Source organism: Centropristis striata, chromosome 7, assembly GCF_030273125.1.
Source record: "Centropristis striata isolate RG_2023a ecotype Rhode Island chromosome 7, C.striata_1.0, whole genome shotgun sequence".
Taxonomy (NCBI): Eukaryota; Metazoa; Chordata; class Actinopteri; order Perciformes; family Serranidae; genus Centropristis; species Centropristis striata.
Window position 1 is genome coordinate 10,447,109 of NC_081523.1, and position 23,001 is coordinate 10,470,109.

At 42.5% G+C, this 23,001-nt stretch overlaps 1 protein-coding gene across 2 annotated transcripts in view; it reads right to left on the reverse strand.

Moving 5' to 3' along the window:
- emid1 (EMI domain containing 1) overlaps positions 1-23,001 on the reverse strand; it is a 64,116-nt gene extending 41,115 nt beyond the window's left edge. For both annotated transcript variants that reach the window (XM_059336748.1, XM_059336749.1), the window contains exons 1-3: positions 22,460-23,001; positions 14,887-15,000; positions 12,995-13,098 (exon numbers count right to left, since the gene is read on the reverse strand). In XM_059336748.1, the coding sequence (XP_059192731.1) occupies positions 12,995-13,098; positions 14,887-15,000; positions 22,460-22,635 (394 nt within the window). In that variant the 5' untranslated portion in view covers positions 22,636-23,001. The remainder of the gene's footprint in view (positions 1-12,994; positions 13,099-14,886; positions 15,001-22,459) is intronic.

The window sequence follows — 23,001 nt, forward strand, 5'->3', positions numbered from 1 at the left end:
AACTGGCGGTAGCTCGGGCTAAGGTTTCTGCACTGTCAGGTGCAGCTAGGGGAAAGGAATTCCAGCTTGGCGGAAAAGAGCTGCTCTGACGGATGAATGATCCACAGCAGTGTTTGTAATTCATCTCCCAGCGTGCCCTCTCCTGTCCCTACGAGGATCAGGGAGTGTGTGAGGCCTCGATCACAATCAGAGGTCCACAGAGAAAGTATTACTCCGCGGCTGAGACTTAACTGTCACTCTTAATGAGCTCTGGAGTCTCTTTACTTCTGGCAGGTATCCATGCTGGCTTCAGTTTTCACTCTAACAGTTTAGAAGAAGAGAAAAGGGGGAACAAAGAACAGTTGGACCACATCAACGTAATACAAAGTGCACTTAATTCTCCTTGGCCATCTCAGTTAATCATCTTCCTAAATGTTGGGGCACTTGTAAGCCGCTCTCTTCTGCTTTAATCATTCTTTTGGTTCTCAGGCGCTTAAAGGGACACATTGTACTCCCTAAGCATGACCATCTCACAACATACAGCTCTGAAGTGTCTTAGAAATTTAAGACTGACACCGAATGAGTATGTCAAGAAATTTCCCGTGCTAGTCTTGATACAGTGCTGCCACTTAAGAAACAATACTTCTATTATTCTGCAGGAAAGCACAAACCCCTGCACCCCTCAATTCTCTGCCCTTTCACCCTTTTGGCGTCCCTATGGCTACCCACCCACACCCAGGGGGTAGCGGTGCATGGACTGTGAGACAGAGCACACAAAGACGAGGCAGCCTCAAATCTAATTTTACTTCTAAAGTTCAGTTACATTAAAAAAAAACATAAATTACCTCAAAGGAACATTGTGGTTATGGCTCATAGACAAAGTACGAATGATGCTCATCATTGTTATTACTTCAGCCTGTTCTTTGTCCTTTTAACAGTAACATGAACTGGCCTATTCTGTTAAGAAAACCCCTCCCTTTCCCCCCTCTCTACATGTCCCTTAGTATATTTTTCCTTCTTCTGGCTTAACACAGCAGTGCCATCCCATTGTGTCAGCTTGTGACAACAAGAGAGGAAGAAAAGCACATCTTTTATCTGCTCTCACTCACTTCACCTTTTCTGCCTGGCACCACTTGAAGGAACGTGTCTCACTGGAGCCGTGCCACCCTTTCACTAGTACAGCTCTCGTTTTACGAACTCATCTCTTTCTGAGGGAATAGATTATCCCCCCTTCTGAGCGAGACCAAAGGGAAGAGAGAGCTCGGACTCTCAGGACAAACTGTAATTCTCCACTTTGTCTCGGGGTTGAGAAGCCATCTGGCCGCAGATTTAGTAACTCTGCTTCAATAGGGCTCTGTTTACTCGAGTAGCTAAGTTTACACAGGCAAAGTGAAGGGTTCATATAAAACGCATTAACTGAGAATAATCCGTTTGGTCTTTTGTAAATAGGATGTAATGATGGGGGATGTCCAGAGAGGGTAACCACTTTGAAAAGGCTCAGGGAGGCCAATTTGTGTGCAGGCCGCAGTACAGTACCGGATCCTCTGAACTGTGGTTTCTGACATATCAGTATCAACATTCATCTCATTTTAAATAGACATTATTGAGTTAACTATTGAGGAAATATGCAAATATGTATCCACTGTGAGCATCCAAAGAATGTGCACAAAGAAACTCAACTTTTTACTTCCCCCTTCATTTTCTTTTGTTCTCTAATGTGTAAAATGAAAAGAATGTATAATTTTGTGGGTTTTTTTTTAAATCAAACTACCTTAATATGTTGGGCGTACACACATTTTAGACCCAATGAGAGTTGAATCTCTAAAGACAGATTTATTGTTACTGTTAAGGCTGGGCAGAGTAGCCTATATATGTGGCCTATGCAGCTATTCTCATAGGCTTTCTCCCTATAGAGGGCTACAGCTAACAATCATTCCCACTGATTAATCTGCCATTTATTTCAATCAATCAATTAAATGTTTGCTTTCCTTTTTTCTCTTCTCGTCTTGCAAATGTATTAGATGATTTAGCCTGTTTTGTCAAAAAGGCCCAAAAGAAGAGATTTACTATCATATAAGAAGATAAAAAACAGATAATTCTAGGGATTGTAAATGAACAGGACTGCATTTATACCAACATCATTATCATTTCTGCTTCTTGGTTTGATTATTTATCGGTTCCCTTGTTGATCCCTGATCAATTTTCTCCCAAGTCAATGAAAGGTGCGGTAATCTCTTCAGTAACCTTCTGAACCTTCTGCTTGCTATGATCGTTGCTTCCGATCACAGTGAAAAGGATCAATGGAGTGTTGACAAATCATAAATCAATTCCTACAGCATTGCAGACAATACTACTGCCATTACAGGACAGTCTAACAATGAAACTTTAAAAAGTTGTATATTTATCCTATCTGGCTGTGAGCCCAGTTGTCTCCACAAAGTAGACCAGACCTGGTCTCATTGGACCACATGCGGCCCCCCATCCGGTGAAATGGAGCACTTTAGGAGGACAACATGGAGGGTGGACCACAGAAATAAAAGGTCCATGACATCATCCTCTGATCCTCAACACACAGTCAATAACAGCAGCAGACAGAGCAGATAGAGCTCTAACTCTGGCACAGTAGCAGTGATTTACTGCCCTGTCAGTCTGTCACAAGGCACACATGCAACTGATATTCAGTGTGTATGAGCGCGGAAGCGGTGAGAGTGAAAGTGTGTGTGTGTGTGCTGTATCAAGCTTATTGATTACAGCACGTCAGCAAGTTATACTCAGTACTTTATTTCATGTTTGTGTGACACGAGTCCTCTGTGGTTTAATTTTAGTCTGAGTCACATGTCTGCCTGTACAGACAAACTTGATGTGTGTCTGTGCTTGTTGGAGCAGGTGCTTTTAAACACAACGTGTGTTTGTTTGCTGCCAGACTCTGGCTGTGAGAGCAGTATGAATGAGTGAGAGAGCCATAAACACCTGAGGAAGCAGGAACACACAGACACCCTCTCCGGACTGTATTTATGGTCCTGATTGAGGCGGGGGAGGGGGGGAGGGGGGGTAGTCATGCACAGCTCAGCTCAGGCTGTGGCGAGGGTCCAACCAAAACAACGGGGCTGTTAAAGCCCCCCTGGATGAGTCCCAGGGGGCAGTGGAGCGGACGGAATGCAGGCCTGGGTTTAGAGGTTCAGGGGTACGTCCTGTTGTTAATGAGCTCACCCCGCTGGGCCTCTCTGGCTCTGAGCCCCTGACACTGCCTCACCAGCCACCACACCAGCGCACTGCCACAACCTCTTCCTGGTCTGGACCTGGACCACTGAAGCATACCACACTTCCTGAATGATGTGAACATCGCTCTGCCCCGTAGATGATCCCAACAAGATGTGCGTCTCAAAGCGAACGAGACGACAGTAAAAGGAAGTGCTGTCTGCGTGGCAGCGTAGAATGAGAACGCCTGGATGTGTGTGGATATTAAGAGAAGCCCCTGAGACACGATGCAGCGCGAGATACGAGCACTTTCCTAAATGATGCATGTCTTACATGCTCTATTAGTTCAGTAAACAGCACTTTGTGTGAAACACTGCAGCACAGAAGACGGCTAAGTGTAACATGTGCAGCAAGCAAGTTTGGTTTAAAAAGCCCGTTTTTACACTCATAGTGCTTATAAAATACATTTACAAAAAACATTTAATAACTAGAGGGGCACTCAGCGAGCGCAGACCACCAACAACGCCAATAGTCCAGTCTTCTATAATATTCACATCTGCAAGGGGAAATACTATACATGTTTCCAAAACTATTAGAATTAAATGTCCCACAGTGCTCCATAACAACAGCTTTAAGTATGAAGTTTGAGCAACTACATGTGTAGGCCAGCTTGTGAATGTGGATTGTGATATGGATTAATCATATTTCTACAATCTGCCATGTTTTGTAATGCGGTTTTTCTTGGCCCATGCGCCAAGTATCACGAAAATAAGGCCAGTGGCTTTTCTGTAATCCTGCTGACAAACAGACAACCTGAACTGAAAACATGACCTCCTTGGCGGAGGTAATAAATATCACATGAGGCACTTAATGGCAACAAGGACATCTCACATTTGTAAGAGGGAGGTCAGGTTGTAACTGAACGATGGTTAAGGGTGAATGCTTAAAAATGTAGTTGAAAGCTTTAAACCAGTTTCGACCTGCCAGCAGATAAACTAACATCTAAAGGATCTTCTGTCTCTGTGTTAACAGGTTTATGATGATTATTGTATTTGTATGAAGATTTTTTTTCCTTTGCATGATATACTATCAATTTACAATAATTTCAACATTCTCTCTGGAGCAGAAGAGCGCCAAGTGCAGGGAATGTTCTTAAATCTTTGTAATATTATTTGGCTTTCGGCACCTGGCAACACTATCTGAGCTGAAAACACACTTCTTCAGTAGTAGATTTCTGACTCTAAAACAAATACAGCTTACTGTAAAGTCCCACTTCGCCAGCCATGTAGCTTCAGCTTTATATATCAGACATTTGATCTCTAGAAGGAGTTCTATCATCCTCTTCTAGCCAACTGAGTGAGGTCATTTCTCTTTGGTCAAGACGATTGGCTCCTCAATGCCTGGGGAATGCCTGCTCCTCTGTCAGGTTTGAGCCCTAAAAGCCGACCAGGAATGTCTCTAATTAGGGCGACTGCTGCTGGTGCCGTGGATCCAAACCTCCTCCCCGATCTCGTCTCCTGTCCAGAACTAATCACAACCATCAGCACCACTCTCCTCATCCCCGCTGAGCACCGTATCAACCACATGAGCAAATGGAAATACATGCAAAGACCAGCTCAAAATAGACCTCAAGAGTCAGACGGGGGCAATGACTTTTAAATTCTACACATTATCCAAGAGTTCAGCTTTTAGTGGCTGGGAAGCTGAGACTGAACCGGCGGAGGGGGTCGGGTGTTTGGGAGGTCTGTGATACGAGAGGCCATAAATGATGTCACCACAACACACCACAGCAACATCCCTGTGATGTGGTGGTCTGTTTGTGGTTTAGTGTACATGAGAGTGGAGGAGGTTTCAAGGTCGGCTTCATAAAATCCCCACCCACTGAGCCACAACACTCGAGCTTCTCTTATGTGGCGTTGTATATGTTTATGAAGTCATAACAGTGACAAATGAGCAGCTAGATCATCAGGACTACTGGGAGTGTTACAAAACCCACAGGCTGATACAGTGTGACAAAATAATATTTAATATAAACAACTAGTTTTATTGTATTTTTATATTTTTGCAGCCCAGAATGTGGGAGTGAAACGGCGCTAAGAAGGAGACTGTATTTTACAGGGACTCATGACTGGTAGCATGAGAATGAAAGAGTGAAGTTAACCCTTTATCAGACAAATAACTATATTTGGTAACTTCAGGTAATATTACGAGAAAAAAGTTGCAAATTTACTAGATTAAAGTGTGAAATCTGTGCGAAAAAAGTCGCAGATTTACAAGAAAAAAGTGTGAAAAGGCAACTTTTTTCTCCAAGATTCACCACTTTAAATCTCATAAATCTGCACATTTTTTTCTCGTAGATTTGCCACTTTAATCTCGTAAACTTTTTTCTCAAAATATTACCTGAAGTTACCAAATATAATTATTTGCCTGATAAAGGGTTAAAACTGAGACAAAATCAATCTAGAACAATTGATGGTTGGCTAATTGGTAACCCTTTTGGCTCCAGCTTCTTAAATGTGAAAATTTGCTGTTTTTCTTTGGTTAATATGACATTTAATTAAATATATTTAGGTTTGGGGTATTTGGTCACTCAATTTGCAATTTGAGAATTTGAGAAAAATCAGCAATTTGAATACCTCATCTTTTCTTTTAAATTAACAACCTGCACATGTGCTGGAAAATATATCATACCAACATACCACACACCAACACACAGTTATCCTTCACAATTGTTTCGTCTGTGAAACCTTGGGTTGAAAATCTGATTGTAGATCTGTTTGTTTGCTTTTTTTCGCTTCAGTACTTTCAATACTATCATGGAAGAGATTGTATATGTATTATGTATGTATTTATAATACTAATAATAATTCATTTCATTTATAAGTGCCTTTCTAAACACTCAAGGATACTGTAGAATAATTAGAACTGGACAAAACAGGGAGTGACAACAGGACACAAGAAATAAAACAAAACAAAGAAAGTGTGGTTTGGTTACAAAAAATAAACAAAGAAAATATTGGTTTAAAGCATTTATATTGAAAAAGCATCAATGCTTTTGACAACCTTAATTTGTGTATCCATCCCATGGTTCAATTCCACTTCTTTGGCCCACGCTTCACCTTTCCACAAAGTTTCATGAAAATCAGGTCAGCGGTTTTGATGGTTATCTTGCTCACAAATAGACAAACCAAACTAAAAACATAACTTTTTGGCAGAGGTAATAATGTAAAGTTTTAGCCTTGCGTTAAAAAAAAAAAAAAAGGAAAGGTTAAAAAAAGCTAAACAAAGACGGGGAAGGAAGATTAAGACAGTGGAAAAGTGGTACCAAAGTGGATAGTTGCTGGAATTCAACAAATTAGTGGAGAAATGGCAATTTGCAAAAAGTCTGGGGTTGTGAAAGATATTACCAATCCTCCCAGTGGGCTGCAGGCAGCAACTGGGTCCGTTGAACTCATCACAGCTGTATGGAACCAACAGGACCCCGAGCGTATCGACTCCATCAATGCCGCCATTGTCTCAGCACTGATGTCAAAACGCCAAATATGCTTCATTACCCTCTCGGAGACTACCTAAAGACAGTAGCGCTGTGTTATACACTACCTACATCATGCCACTCTATACCTGCAAGATGAGAGCTGCTGATATGTTGAAAGGCAGGGAGCAGACAGGTTAATGCAGCTTTAATGGCATCAGTCGCTGAGTGGATCAGAGATGAGAGACAGGAGGTAGAGTCCACACCTCCAGGAGAGAGAAGAGTTTATAAAGGGTGGGATTTTAAAGATTTTTCTTTTCTTTATCTCTCGACATGATAAAAGCTTTACTAGTTCAGCTGGCCTTATCTTGGACAGGAAGAGAGCGTCTTTCTTTTTCTGCTACTGATTGCGTGATCCGTCAGGCTGTAAAGAGCCTGTCTGTTTGTGGGTCACTCTGTCAGCACACCAGTCCACTTAAACTACTGGGCGAGGGGAAATGCCTCTGCTTTATTGGGGACACAAGAATACTCCAGCTGCCATTGCGTGCCTGTGTGTGTGCGTGTGTGTGTGTGTATTTGTGTGGGTGTGTGTGTGTCTATTTTCATCCCTTAAAGTTTTTTTGCACTGCTGACTCAGCCCACTTTATGTCTTTCTGACTTCAGGAAAAACAGTTTTCAATGCTCTCCCGGGGGAAGTCTTGGGAAATAATAAATAAATCAGTAAGCAGAAGAGGCATTTCCAGTCCAGGAGCCAGATACATAAAACTTAACTCAGAATCAAGGCTAAGTATGTATGAAACTTTAAAAAAGTTTCAGCTAAAGAATGGTGCATCTGCTTTTTTTTTTTTGAAGCCATTAATGTTAGCGTTAAGAACAGGCTAAACACCATTAGATCCAGGTAAACAAACAATTTGTCATATAGAAACGGGATAAAAAACAAATAAAAGTGACTTTGAATAAAATGGATGATTCTGGCTAGAAAATTCTACCCTACCATTACTGGGCCGGCTTTTGCATCACAAGCCATAAACCATAAAGTCATAGGGAGTTATAATTATAATTCTATGACTCCGTCATTATTATTCCACAAACTGCTCTGCATGTGGTTTGCATGGAAAATAATTTCATAATAGCATTATCATAATTATAAGTTATTAGTATATATTACAATTTAAATACCTGAAACCCTCTATGAAGTATAATTTGAGGATTTTTCATAATGCACATACCAGCACATGCTTACGTAAGAACCGAACTGTATGGAAAGAAAGGCAGACATCAGGAGAGGAAGAAATCCCTCCACTGTTTGCTTTAGTTCATTTTAGGTTGGCTGATGTGGATCTTCAGTGGGGTTGTTTGTTAATTAATGACTATAATGACAATTCCCCTGAGCGGAGCAGCTCGGGCTGAGAGGGTTGGACGCTTTCATGTCTAATCTCATCTGGGGCCCTCAGCCCAGTTTGCCTTAACTTCAGCTGCTTCCAATTTGGGCTCAGCACTTGTGCTGCGCTGGCCATTTACATAACTATGAATATCAGCTGCTGTGGCCTTTTCTGCACACAGCCTGCCTCCCTGCGATTTATGTGTCTTCTCAAGAGGGCATAAATACTCTGGATGTGGTTAAATCTGACAGGTTTTTTTTGTGAATGAACTGAAGCGAGAGAGAACAACATATTTAACACCTGCTAATGCAAACACTTGGGGATCCAGGAATGTGGAGAAAAGAGGAGGGCCGAATGAAAAGGCGACTCTTTCATCAGTGTAATAACTTTGATAGTGCTGCTCTGTGTGGTCCAAGAGGAGTGGGAGTGGAGGTCGCCCGCCTCTGACCTCAGGCTGGGGTCGCTCCACTCACAGCTACTAAAGCCCGCTGCCATTAAAGCAGCTAATCACGCCAAACAGCTGCATCCCTCACTGTACAAATCCTCAACACCTCACTCTCCCGCCCACACATTCACTCTGGCAGTCAGACAGACACATATACCGGCGTCCACGCACTCCCACTCTTCCTTTGCTAATGGCAAGCTGCAGCCGACTGATGTTTAAAGCGCGGGGTTTAGCGTGCAGGCCTGTGATAAGCCACGCTGAGCTGTGAAAACACAGATTACATTTCTGCGGCTTATTACAGACAGCGCGCCTCTGCCTCCCAGCCATACCGTAATTGCGACCCAAAAACCGCAGCCTCCGCTTGGCTGCAAGATACGGCTTGATGGGGACCCCCGCGGCAGAGCTTTGACAGCCGTGCTAATTCAAGCCTACGTTCCCCCCCATATGTTTAGCTGCATGCCGGCCCCCTCCTGTGATAAGCTGCACCCATATTTCTTTTAAGTACCGTCCTGTTGTAAATCAAATCAAAGCGAAAACGTATACTGCTGTCTCTTAGTGTCATCTTCACACTTTTAAGACTCCATCAAAGGTCCAAAATGAATTTGACTGATTTCCACGAGTGCTGAGCGTGCGATCTGCCTTCATTTCTGTATTGTATGTTGATGCTGATGCAACCTGTATGGGAGTCTTTGAGAGCCAGCTCTAATGGAATAATGTTGCTTTTATGGGTTACATTTGATATTCTCGTATCACAAAATTGCTTCTAAATGAGGTATAATTGCAATATTTGTGTTTGATGTATCACAAGTTGGGATATCCCATCTGAAAACAAGCATTTACTTACTTGGAATGCCAAAGCCAACCAGGCATACATTAAATCCCGGTTTCTGGCAGGCTATGAAAGTGCCGCCATCTGCAAATACTTAGCCTTTTCTTCTCAGGCTCAATCAGAGATAAAGACCATTTTGTTCCAGGTCCACAAGTAAGACAATATCTCCCAAACCTCATAGAAAACAATTAGGACCCGGTAATTACACCATTGGCCTGGAATTCCAGCCAAGTCCTGAGGTTGGGGTGAGGAAAAAGGAAAAAGAGAGCGAATGTGAAAGGTGCTTGTCTGATACAGTGTTATCTTACTCCGCTTGGACTCTGATGGACTAAGTTTGTTTATCAGCCCCGGCGTGATGTAATGTTTTGCCTTTGGAGCCCTCAGCTGGAGCGTGATCAGCCAAAAAGCCTCACAAGCCTGCGTATGACTGGATGACAGCATGGCGTGAACTCTTCCCATAATGTGCTCTCATCTATCTCTGCGCTCTGCTGCTTTGGTAACGCATAATGCAAAACTTAAACAGAGACACGTTATCTTTACTTCAGACCGGACCTGTTGATTTACACATATTGACCAATCGGCTGGCAGGCAGGGGGGTGAGAACGGAGGGTCACAAGAGAAAACAACTCTCTCATCTCGATTTAAATTATAACCATGTCAATGGCCGTGCTCTCGGCTTAAAACACACTTCCTCTCCTCTCTTGCACCTTAAAGCAGCCCCAGAGTCCTGCTGGTATGGACATTGTTGAGATCTGCCGTAATGCAGAGCGGCCTTGGGAGTCAGACGTGGCCAGGGGCTTTTGGGGTGGCCTGGTGAGAGAAGGCTGGAAGTAAAAGCAGCACAGCGTGAGTAAAGAGCGGATCATACACATTTTCCACAGTCTGTGAAAAGCAGACAAGCAGAGGAAAAAGGTTGATGGGAGAAAAAAGGTATATAACCAACACTGGAACTCTTTAAAGAAAATGTATCTGGTGTTAGGTATTTATGAGATTTATGAGATCAAAAGCAATATGTTTTTAATGTCCGACCTAGACAGCAGATTTCCAAAAGGATGTTAGTTGTTTTTTTCTTTTATATAAAAGAGGTCCTTTTTGTGGCAAGCTTTTTTAATTTTCCTCGAACTCAAGGTCATGCAGGTGCTCAAAGCCGTCTGGAAATCCACAATGAAATGTGTAGAGATTTGCAGATGGAGCCACAAACAGGTATTAAGAGCCCGGATTTGAAAAACTTGCACCCACTGAACTACGAGCGCAGCTTTAACTTTCACTTGGCAACACTATGGCAACAGATTTAAGCACAATCCGGTCTCCAGCTTTGCCCGTGTGGCAAGCTTTTATTTCTCCTTAAAGCGGCGAATGAGGCAGACAGCAGCGGGGTATCAGGTTCTGCGCTGGCAAGAGGTTCTGCTCACGCGGCAGGAGCAGAACAAAGCGCCGGTGGCCCTGGATAGCATCCATGGTGCCGGAGAGTAAAGGCCCTGTGAATGGGACCTGTCACTTCCACTCAGCGCCGCCTGTGATCTGAGCCACCCGGAACGACGCTCAGATAAGTGGCTAATCCCAGCATCCCTGCTGGCTCGACAGCCCCCTACTGCCATGACAACCGGAGGGGAATCTCCTCCAGCAACAACTTAATTGGATAATTTCCTCCCTGTTTGACTGTGTGTTCCTCTGCTTTTGTTAAGTAAAGTCTGGGTTGTCTGACTGTCAATGTGTTCTTTGACTTTGAGTGTGGGGAAGGTCTAAAACAAGCACGGCATTCAGGCTGTTTTGAAGTGGAGAAATTTAGAACCCGGGCGGTTATTTTGCCCCGTGTTGGCCAATCACAGATATATCAGTATAAGGGTATGTGTTGTCTGACATAAACCAATGCGATAACTTTTTTTAACAGAATATAATACAGAGAAAGATGCTTGGGTAATTTAAAAATGGTGTCATCATTTAGTTATTCCAACAAAGTGTGGTCCGACAACAAATAGGACAGAATGAAGGACAATAAATTGCTCTCATCGCTATCAGCCCTATAATAGTCATGTTTCAATCAATGGTTTTCTATGACCGTTTTGAAGATTTGCATAAGAATAGCTAGATGAAAACGGCAAAATTCAAAACAACTTTTGAAAATATGCATAAACATTGTTACGCTCGCTTGAGGTGATTTTTCTCTTTTTCGAAAAATAGTTAAAGTGATGGAAATGCTAAACATTTAACTCACCTGACTGATCAGCTGTTTGCGTTCTGCTGGTCAAGACAAATTGACAACTATAAGTTGCCCTATTGGATCTAATTCCTGAAGATTTCTCTCCATTTTCTCTCGTAGGTGGCCAAAGTTGTCCGATTAGCGACCACTTTTTTGTTGTTGTTTTTTCCTCTCCTGCTCAATCTCTTCTTCTTCTACTGGTTACTGACAGGTTTGCCTACAGCAATACATTACACTGCCATCTCCTGACTAAAGTACATTTATGCAGCTTTGTTTATTTGCTCTGAGACAGTTGATTGAAACATTCCTAATTTCCATTTTCTTCAATGCAACACTTAAAGTCACTGCAGCAACATACAGCTTGTGTCAAGAAAAGTAACAGCCACCTCACTCATGGTTAAAACTGTAAAACACAACACAAAAATAACAGCTATCAATATAAGCCGCAATATTCTGAACAGACACATTACAAACATTAACAATATGTTGCGCGTGCATTTACAGCAAACTTTAACTACTTGGCCCATTCCGCCTTGTACTTTATAAGATAAAAAAACAAGTGTAGCAGTAACATTATAGATAAATATCGGCATCAGCAATAGCCCCAAAAATCCAGTATTTCTCCAATTAAAGCACGCTGCAGCAGACCACAGGCCACTGGAGGGCTGAGAGTCGCGCTTATTCACCTGGGAGTGGTAGCATAAAAGGGAAAAACAGCCCCTGCTTTCAGCACCACAAAAAAGTGACCACTTTAACCACTGTAAACATTTATTGTCCTTTGTGTCGCAAAGCCTGACGATTTATGTTACACCCAGTCATGTCCTGGGTCCCGGCATAAACACGCTCCACCCTTCTCCCCAGACTGCAGAGACACGGGGGCCAGTGCCAGGGGAAGTCATTATACACACTGGGAGTGTGTGTGTGTGTGTGTGTGTGTGTGTGTGTGTGTGTGTGTGTGTGTGTGGTGGGCAGCTACTGTAGTCGAAAAATGAAAACAGCAGTGCAAGCATGGCACATTAAGAGCATGAAGACTTGGTTCCAGCTGGACGATAAAACTGAAAACCACACAAAAGAGTGAACCTTTACGTAGTACAGTGACTTTGAGAATGAACACACTAAAACTGATTAATAAAGTGGAAGTATCTGACTCACCCTGAAGAGGCTGAAGGATCTTATTTCCGAACTTCATTTAGAAGACAGAAGCTGCCTTATGTAAGCCTAATGGAAATCACTCCTGTTTTAAAGTATTACTCGTACACGTGTATTGGAAGGCACATAATGCAAAACAGAGGGATGCAGATGGTGATAAATGGGTAGGCTTGAGGAGATAAAGAATGATAAAAAGAGGAAACGGAGATGCACTAAACCATTTTTCATTCCTTGATTGTGGTGTTGGCCCCCTCCGAGAGCCCCAACTGTTGTTAATTTCTATCAGCTGCTGTATAACTAATGCGTTCATGTGTCTGCGAGGCCTTCTGTTTTGACTTACCTTCTTCACAGGCAGCGCCGCTGAATCCTGGACAGCATTTCCACTCCAGAGAGGTCACAGTGCGATACACCACCTTATAGGAAGGCCTGACCACGGTCCTGTAGCTGAAAAAGACACACAAGATCGAAACTCATCACAAACACACAGGTAGCTGTCGATGTCTGCCACTTTTCTATTCTGCAAGTCATGTGGGGTCTTTGTCAGTTAAACAAACATAAATAATATTTATAACATTAACATTATTAGGCCATAAAATGATCGCAGTACGCTGGAAGCCCCCTCACACTTTGACCATCAGACAATGGGTTTTAACTTTTCTAGATGTTACGTATATGGAGCTGTCGACAGCCCATATAAATGGGGCCAAAGAGGCAAATGTGAATATGTGGCTCACTACGGCTGAAGCACTAAAGGGCTTAACCGTCCCACAAGTCCCCTTCTAGATTTTGTTTTTCTCTTTTGTTTTTGTTGTTTGTTTTAGCCGGTTTTTTTTTCGTTTTTTTCTTTCCCTCTATGTGTGTGTGTGGGTGGGTGGGGTTGATGTAACGGTATGTTCAGTAGCTGTACATCATTATTTGTTTTGTGAATGATAATAAAATAAAAATTTGATTAAAAAAAAAAAAAAACATTATTAGGCCAAGAGCTCATTTTTGCAACTAGCCAAATCTAATCGCAGCAGCCCCACATGGATCAGGTGTACACATGGTAGTTTCTAGGATTTTTAAAATCTCCTTTTAGGTTATTTTTGGGCCTTTTCCGGCTTTGTGAGACAGTGGTAGAGAGATACAGAGTGAAAGCAGGAGACAGAGGGAAAGGACTGCTGAGCCACTGGGATGCCCTGTGGTTTTAGTCTTGGGGACATTCTGAGACTCTGCCGCAGGGTCCTCCTCTGCACTGTTTTTGATTAAAAAGCTCTATTTTGATAGTGGGAATCCCTCACCATATTTATATTCAAAGTACAAAAAACAAAGATCCCATTGTGAATCAATTTACTGTCCTTGTGAATAACAAAAACGTCAGCATCCTATTGCAGGCCAGATTTGAGAATCACTGCTATAAGACATTGATTTTGAAAACGATAACCTTTGGTTATTATTATTATTATTATTATTATTATTATTATTATTATTATTAATAATCTCAATTACAGTCTTGAAAAGAAACACAATACCAAGTATTATTCCCGCAACAGTTATTTTAAGGTGGGTTCTTGTCTTTATCAGGCAAAGAACTATATTTGGTAGTTAAAGTCAAGTAATATTTCGAGAAAAAAGTTGCAAATTTACTAGATTAAAGTGGCAAATCTACAAGAAAAAAAGTTGCAGATTTAAGAGATTTAAAGTGGCAAATCTGCGCGAAAAAAGTTGCAGATTTAAAAAAAAAAAGTCGGAGAAAAGCAAATTTTTTCTCCCAGATTCACCACTTTAGATCTCATAAATCTACGCATTTTTTTCTCGTAGATTTGCCACCTTAATCTCGTGAACTTTTTTCTCAAAATTTTTGAGAAAAATTATTTTCGTATGTTTCTTTTTACATTCTGGCAGTATGTAATATCCTCCAACATTCTCTGGGGTTGAAATTTGGAATTTGCAAGTATTTCATTGTGTGACCTATTAAGGGTTAAAGTGGTGAATCTGTGAGAAAAAAGTTGCTTTTTTCTCACTTTTTTCTCGTAAATCTGCGACTTTTTTCGCGCAGATTTGCCACTTTAAATCTCTTAAATCTGCGACTTTTTTTCTTGTAGATTTGCCACTTTAATCTAGTAAATTTGCAACTTTTTTCTCTAAATATTACCTGAAGTTACCAAATATAGTTCTTTGCCTGATAAAGGGTTAAAGGGACCCCATCTCAGTGGTACAGCAGTAGTAGTAGTTGTGAGGTCGCCTTCTCACCTGCCTCCTGTACATCCCTGCGGCCAGCGGCACGACTGGTAGACCCGCTGCAGGAGGGTCCCATTCTGCACCTGGCAGGTCACTGTCTTAGTGACCGTATGAGGACACCAGTTCCTGAAGGGAGAAATAGAAAGAGTGAAAGTCAGTATAAAACAACAGTTTTTAGATACAGAATAAAATGACGTTATCAAAGTAAACAAATCGAAGTAGAACGGTTTATTGTTAAAACACCTTAGAACAAGTGCACTCACACATATAGCGCACTCACAAAAGGGAATTAGCCACGCAGTCACATTCAATACGCTGTTGTTTTCCTGCGGGTTCAGATTCTTCCCTCCCTTCCCCCACCCTTTTGTTTTGAAACTCCTTTATGGTGTTTACACGGTTTTAATCAGTCACGAGATTTGCAGGAGTGCATTGTGGGCTGTATTTACACTGCAGCCTCTCTTCTATCAATACACATCCGTTTGCATTCAGCTCTCAGAGGAGGTAAAGTCCCGCAGGAGCGAATAAAGAGGACGAGGTCCCATATGGAGATTAGAGTTTTCAACACGGGTTAATTCTGGGTCATGAGTCCACTCCCTTTCCAGAGAGGCTACAGAAGACATTATATCAGGATTCACTGAGGCTGTTAAGAAACTGACCTGCTAGGGAAAATAAGCTTATGTAAAGGCCAGAGGTTAAGATCCGATAGTGAGGATATGATCACTCAGAGCAGGCTGAGTCAAGTGCACTCACCTACATTCACCTCAAACTTATTATAATTAACTCTGATTCATTTGAGAGCTAATAGGTTTGTTTTAACCTTCTGAACCCCATAAACCACCGGCAAGTTCGAAAGTTTTCTTTTCTGTAAATTGCCAAAATTACACAATTTATTATCATCAAAAACTGTGAAAAGAGAAATTATCGCCAGATTCTCAAATTTCTGACGGCCCTCAAACAAAAAAAATTCAGTGAAATTTCGAACAACCTGCAGGCTGTTTACACAGTGCAGAGAGGAGAGGACAAGAGAAGTTGTAAGCATGGGTTGTAAAAAATATATAAATAGTTCAATATGTACTGCATGAAGAGCTCAATAAATTATCAAAGAAATTCAACTCATGTCTTCTCTTTTATTTTTATGATTCATGGCATTATAAATGTGTCATACTGCACAAAAGACAATTTTGAGTTCTCTGTACTTCCAACCATGATTGTGCTGTTTCCACAGATGCAGGTCGTATATACTGCTGTGAAATATGAGGCCACAGTGAGTGAAATATGACAGCACCTGAAACTGCTTGGGGTTCAGAGGGTTAATCCTCACCGAGAGCTCAATGAGCCTTCTAACAGGAGTAGCTATCCATTCCTGATAGTGCAGGGGCAAAGAGAAATGTTTATAAGAAAAGTTTAGCTTGAGAGGCCAGTTTCATCTCTTCCTCCTACTTATCATACTAAAAAAACACTGAGGGGGGATTACTCTGCTTTAATGTATGGAAAACACACGGAGCTGCCATATGTTACTATTATTTTATCAACAATGAAGCGTACAAACACCCAGATTACCTTCACATGACTACAGCTGGAGGAGAAACAAGGACAACAATTACTATTGCCTGTGTTTACACAATCAATAGATGTATAAAAAGGGGTCTCTATGCAGTAACCACAAAGGAGACTGTGTGGCTCGTAGCACAAGACTGCACTTTGTGTGTTCTGCTGCCAATGTGTTTGCAAGAGTGGGAGGGTGTTCCCACCAGAGTCTGTTTGTCAATATGTGAGACCATATGTTTGTGTGTGTGAGAGACAGTTTACACTAAAGGAAACTGCCGAAGGCGGAGGATGCGGAGCAGCCCTGAACCAGCTCCCATTAACGATCCCCACATGTTGTGGTGGCCGCACACACAGAGCTGAGCCAGCAACGGGGCACCCCTGAGAAATGTCTGTGTACTTGTACTTGTTCTAATAAGTGCAGATACTTATTTCTGATGCGTCTCTGCCATAGTTTTTATTTACATTATTGGTTAATCTTGTTGTTTTTTTCGTTCTTGAAATAATCATGTACCGTTTAAAATAATGGTATTTTGGGAAAGTTTGTCAGATAAAGCTACGAAATGTAATATTAGTGACTGAGGACACCATAGACTGTATATGAGAAGTGATTGTGGCGTCAAATATCGTTTTTTAATTTATTTTAGCATCGTAGAAGCTACAGTAGAAGTGATCAAATTTGGAGTGGAGCTAAGTGAGCGGCAAGCTAGATTAGTAAGCAAGCTGCAAAAATGAACTGAAAAGGTCGTAATTTGAAATAAAAAATGACCAAGGTTACCATGCCCCAAAACAGACCCTTTTTTATAATTTATTTTATTCTAAATGGGACCATCATTTGGGAGACTTTAAACTAGTGATTGACATAATAAACTCATTAGGAAAATGTTTGCTGATGTAAAAAATCAAGTTAGAAGTAGGGCAATTTCTCATAGACTTCTATATAATTGGACTTCTTTTTCGTAACCAGTGGAGTTTCCCCCTGCTGGCCATAAGAAAGAATGCAGGTATAGGGTGCTTCTTTATTTGCTTCACTTTTCAGGCCCAGATGTTGCTGCTTGGAGGCAACATATCTCAGGGATTATTAAAGATAAAAGGTGAGCAAAAGTAAAACACAGTTTGAATTAGTCAGAAACAAGTGAAACCAGTGGGGAATTAATTTGCCACACATTATTTTAATGCAGGCTCACCCTTCATGTATCTTTAGTATATCCATCAACCTTAAGGCTGCAAAAATGAACATGGATCTATATGATTACCCTATGATTGCTTTCCCCCGTCCAGAAAAAATTGCTCTAATCATCAGCGAAAAAATGTCAGACATGGAAGGAGCTGTGGTCAGGTAGAGTTGGGAGTAACGGGAGGGGGTACTAACCCCAGCTCCTCCCCACCACTTATCCTCCAGACCCAACAGATAAACATCTGAGTTTCCCAGGCTGAGAGGAGGTTTCACCTGGGAACAGCTAAGATTGTCACCAGGGGGTAGAAGAAGGGAAGTGGGGGTGGGTTTTATGGTCTCCCTTCTCTCTTTGCATTGCACTTTTGTAATTACTAAAGAGGAAATACCAACTGCTGCTGCTTCAGTGAATAAAATAACAAAAGCAGTTGGCATAACAGAGTCTACAATTTCCCAAAGGGCCTGGCAAACAATACCTGCACTACCTACATAACTGATTTACAACATAAGTACCAGGAAGCAAGAACAATACTTTCTCCACTGCAGAGATGATGGAGATGCCTAAAGATAATGTTATTAACTGGGTACAGGTTACACCATGATCTCCTCTTGCATGTAAAAGACTAAAGATTAAAATTTGTCTTATTACGTAAAGGCGCTATAGCAAGTAACTTTGCTGATTTTGCAGCAGAGGAAATTCTATACAATGGTTGACTGAATTTTGTCTGGCAATATTTCTGCAGTAAAGGAACACAGGTGCCGTCCTTCACTCTAAAATGTTTCGTAGTCAACACCTTCCTCTTACTGTAGGTGTCCGTGTGTTATGAAGTGTGAAACCCACCAGCACCATGCTGTTTCACTGGCAAAAGCACCAAGCAGTCCCTCAGTGAGTATCAGGTCTCTAAGCACACATGGCACACTATGAACGCCGGGCCCAAGCTAAATAAATCATCAACCATCTCACACAGTAACACACAGCCACACGGCCAACAGTTATGAAAGAAATCCACAATCTTTAAGGGACGGAAAAATCACAGCTTCGGCCCATCTGTTCCTCAAAGCCACAGATGCCAAGACAGTGAAACACTGGAGGGAAACAAAAACGTGCTGAATTTTAAATGGATGCAAATGGTGACAGAGAGCTCGTGAACTTGTCAGAAAAAGCTCATACCAGTATGCTGTATTCTACTTGCCCTCATTTGGCCTTGTTATGCACGATGTAGTCTACATCTTTTATGATCACACTACTGAGTAAGTGCACTTTCTGCAGCAGACTGCGTGGGGAGGAAGAAGCTGGAACTGACAGGATTGTTGATGAGGGCAAAAACTGGTGAGACTCAAGTGAAAAATGTCCCAGTAACTCCCTTCCCAAGCTCCCATCCATTCACGTACTGTGGGAGGAGGAGGGCCGAACACTCAAAGATATGTTTGAAACGCAGCATGGATAGAAATCTAAAGGAATTTCTCTAGATTTCTGTCTGTGGGAAAATACTCAAGGAGAACAAAGGACAAAAGACAGATGTGGCAAACGGCCAGACAGAGGAGAGGAGAGAAGAGGAGACAAAGGTTATTTTATCATAAGGGTCACACAAGGGTGCTTCCGATGGGAACAGGGAAATGGAAGGAAAGACAATTATGAAGCACTGCTGGTCCCTCGGGATATAGAGGAGGCATAAGACAAATGTGGCGCAACAACAAATGAGAAACAGCGAGTCACAGTGAAATTAATGAAGAGAGAGGGACACAACATTCTTGGAGTCATAATCTGCAGCTTCTGGGAAAAACAGAAAGAGCCAGTGTAGCCTATCTGAGAATAAAGTCTAAAAATCTGATAGTTTAAAGAATTATTGAATGATAAATTAACATTAGGGCTGGTGGGCTCTCATATTGCAGGTTCAAAGCCACCGTGTGCTTTCCGTGCGCAGAGAACAGCAAATATCATCAAAGCATCACAGTGAGGCCGTGAAGGTCAGCGCTAAGTGACTCTTCACAGCAGCCACGGAAGAACAACGGAAACTCTCATTTGTCTTTGTCTGTTTTGAGCTTTCAGGTCTGGACACCTGTGAGCTTTGAGCTTGTCTCTGTGTGTAACGGGTGCGTGCATCTTTAAGTGTTTCGGGCTGGAACTACAAAGGGAACTCCTCTCAAACGAAGAATTCACTTATATCACACCGATGGCTCCATAGAGCATCACATAGAGCTGAGCTGAGACACTGACCTTGTGGACTGGTCACCTGCAGTGTAAAGTATGTAATTGGGGCCCTGATAAGGGGCTTATTGTCATTTTCTATTAATCTGTCAATTATTTTCTTGATTAAAATGAAAGAATACCATGGGCAATAAGGACATACCAATGTCCTTATTGCCCATCCCTACCAGTAAGAGTTCCCCAAGACTTCGAGGTGTTATCTTAACATGTCTTAGTCTGTCCAGCTGCTCGCCTAAAAACCAAAGATTTTTGGTTTAAAATTATATATAACTGAGAAAAGCAACAAATCCTCACAATGGCAGAAGATGGAAACATCAAATTGCTGTAATTTCTGTTTAGAAAGTGACAATGAATCGATTTATAAAGTAATTGTCCTCTTCGCTCTGCATCAGCCAAACAGCTGGCGACTCCCACCCTGCGTGGGTCAACTCGCCTCAAAATCTCCTCCAGACTTTTCTCTGTCTTGGCTCCCAAATGGTGGAACGAGCTCCCCACCGACATCACGACCTCAGACAGCCTGGACATCTTCCGCCGCAGGCTCAAGACCTACCTCTTCCAACAATACCTCGGTTAAGTCATGGTCACCTAACATATATATATATTAAAAATTAAAAATTAAAAATGCTCTTATTTTTTTTTTCTCTTTTTCTCTTCTTTTCTTCTTTAACATATAGCACTCCTGTAGCAATGACAGTTGGCTCTTAAAGTTATGTACTTACTTGATTCCTGTGGTCTATGTCTAGTATCATCAGGTTGAATGCACTTATTGTAAGTCGCTTTGGACAAAAGCGTCAGCTAAATGACATGTAATGTAATGTAATTGTGGCAGCTCTACATTGGCATATGTTCTCACTGCCTGATAATCATTGTGAATCCTTGAGTTATTTTAAATCTAAAGCCATTCTGCTTTAAGCCACACAGGGCTCAGCCCGCTGGAATCTCTGCCATCTTCATTCCCATGCTTAAAGAAAACGTGGATATGGTTAAGATGTGTGAGGAATGAGGGCGGCCACAGGGTTCAGACTGCCTGTCAGACCATGACAAGTCCTCCGAGGGAGGATAAAGAAGTGGGCCAGACAAGAAATAAAGAAGCAACTACCTCCGTAACCCCTCAGTGTACTGAGCTCATATAGTCGTTAAGAAGGACAAGGGTGAATGAACACTTTATCAGCTCCTCCACAGAGCAACCGCAAAATTACTCAAGAGTTGTTAATCCCCTTTGATTTGGGTAATCACTGTGTGAAGACAGGGCTGGTTCTGGAGAGCATTCTTAGAGAAGGTTTTCCTGTGGCAGAATCCCTGTCTGCTAAAATGTATATTTACTTCCTTTGAAGTGCCTGAACCCTAACGGCAAGATAAGTTTCTGTCAGTCAATGTCAAGTTGTTAATGCCTATGAGAGAGCCCACATGCACTCAGAAACCCCACTGCCACTGTTTGGCTTTGTTGACACACCATAAACTGCTGCTTTCACAGATCAGGCCAGACAGCAGGTGGACTGAGCTCCTCTCATGTCACCTCAAACCCGCTGACCCCTCTGCCTCTGAAGAGAGTGGCCCGCTCACACCAACAACAGCTTCCTCCCTGTCGATCCTGACATTCCTTCTCCTGCCACTAACAAACAGCAGCAAACCCACTGTAAACTCCTGTCCTCTTCCCAGAACAAGCCCAGATGCGGCGGAATCCCAGCTGCTTGTGTTTACCAAACATGTCCACAAACCTCTGGCCATGAGTGACAGGGGGAGGCGAGCAGGGAGGTGAGCCAGTGGAGCGAGGCTAGGAGCGCTGAAAGCCACCTGGACACACCCAGAAGACAAGGCCTCATCAGGTTTTCAGCCTCCAGCCACGTTTGGCCCACACACCGTAATCTGCACACACTCTCGACCTGACAGCATAAATATTTGTAGCATAGGCAACGTCCTCTCATCATTAAGCACTGGCTAGTCTCCGAGCTAAACACTGGCTCTGTCCAGAAGGAAGCGGAGCTGGTTAGCGCTCTTGCCTGTTTAGTCTAGTAACTCTGTTTCAGAACCACCCTCATCAACAACTCTGCTGCTGCACAGAAGATCAATCATTTCTAATCCCCTCTTTCATTCAATGGTCTTTCCTTAAGCTATCAATCTTGTCTCACTGTCCATAACACTGATTCAAGATGCACATTGAAGCAAGTTTTACATGGACACATGTGAGGACTTAAAGATGGTGCTTTGAAGAGCGCTGTTACAGCTGAGAAGGAACAGATGATGGGTGTCACTGCTGCTGCTGCTGCTGCTGCTGCTGCATCCCCTGCTGCAGCCAGGGGATAAGGAGCACCCAACACACCTCAGAGACAGTGGAGGAGCTCTCAGGAGCTGCACTGAGAGAGGGTGAGTGAGTTGGGACAACAATGAGGACTGGAGTCAGCAGAGCAATGTGTGCTGCCAGCACAGGAAAAAGGAAACCAACTGTCAGAAAGACAATAGGACCTGGTAGATGGATGGAGACGGGAGTAGCTCTGCAGAGTCATGCATAGACAAGAGGATACATAAAGTGAAGCTGGAAGGTTTAAAAATAGACTGGGGGTTATTGTATGAAGACATGATTGAGGATAAACATACAGTACAGTATATCCAGGCATTGTATAAACAGAAAGTGAATATAGAGTGGATGCTTTTCTTACCTTTTCTGGTAGACTGAGGTGTGAGAGGCTGCTGTCTGCGTCCCGGCTGAGTAGGTTTTGTAAAGTCCCGTCTTCCAGGTCCCGTCAACAAGCGTGGTCAGCCAGAGTATCAGCACAGTCCAGAGCAAACTTTTACTACAAAGCGCGGACACGCTCTCCCGTTGGCGCGGTCCCATTTCCGTGGCATCAAAAGTACAGCCAGAAAAGTTGAAATGAGCCCAACTTCCCCCGGTAAGAAAGCAGACCGGTTAGTGAATCCAGCTCGGTGGGGGAAATGTGTCAAACAGCACCGGGTCGGCTGGAGAAGACGCGCATCCTATTCAATAAAGTAGCAAACATGTACTTCTGGACACTACTAAAACGATGCCAGTGTAAAATTGCCTGTCTTAAATCCTAAGTGAACTTAAGAGAACTGCCGCCACACAAACTCCCGCTTCTCGTTCGTACCTACGACAGAGAGCCAACATTTGAAAAATAAGCGTTAAATACTGCGTGTGTGTGGGTGTTAAATGAGTCTCTATCTGCTCTGCCTGCCTCCGTGT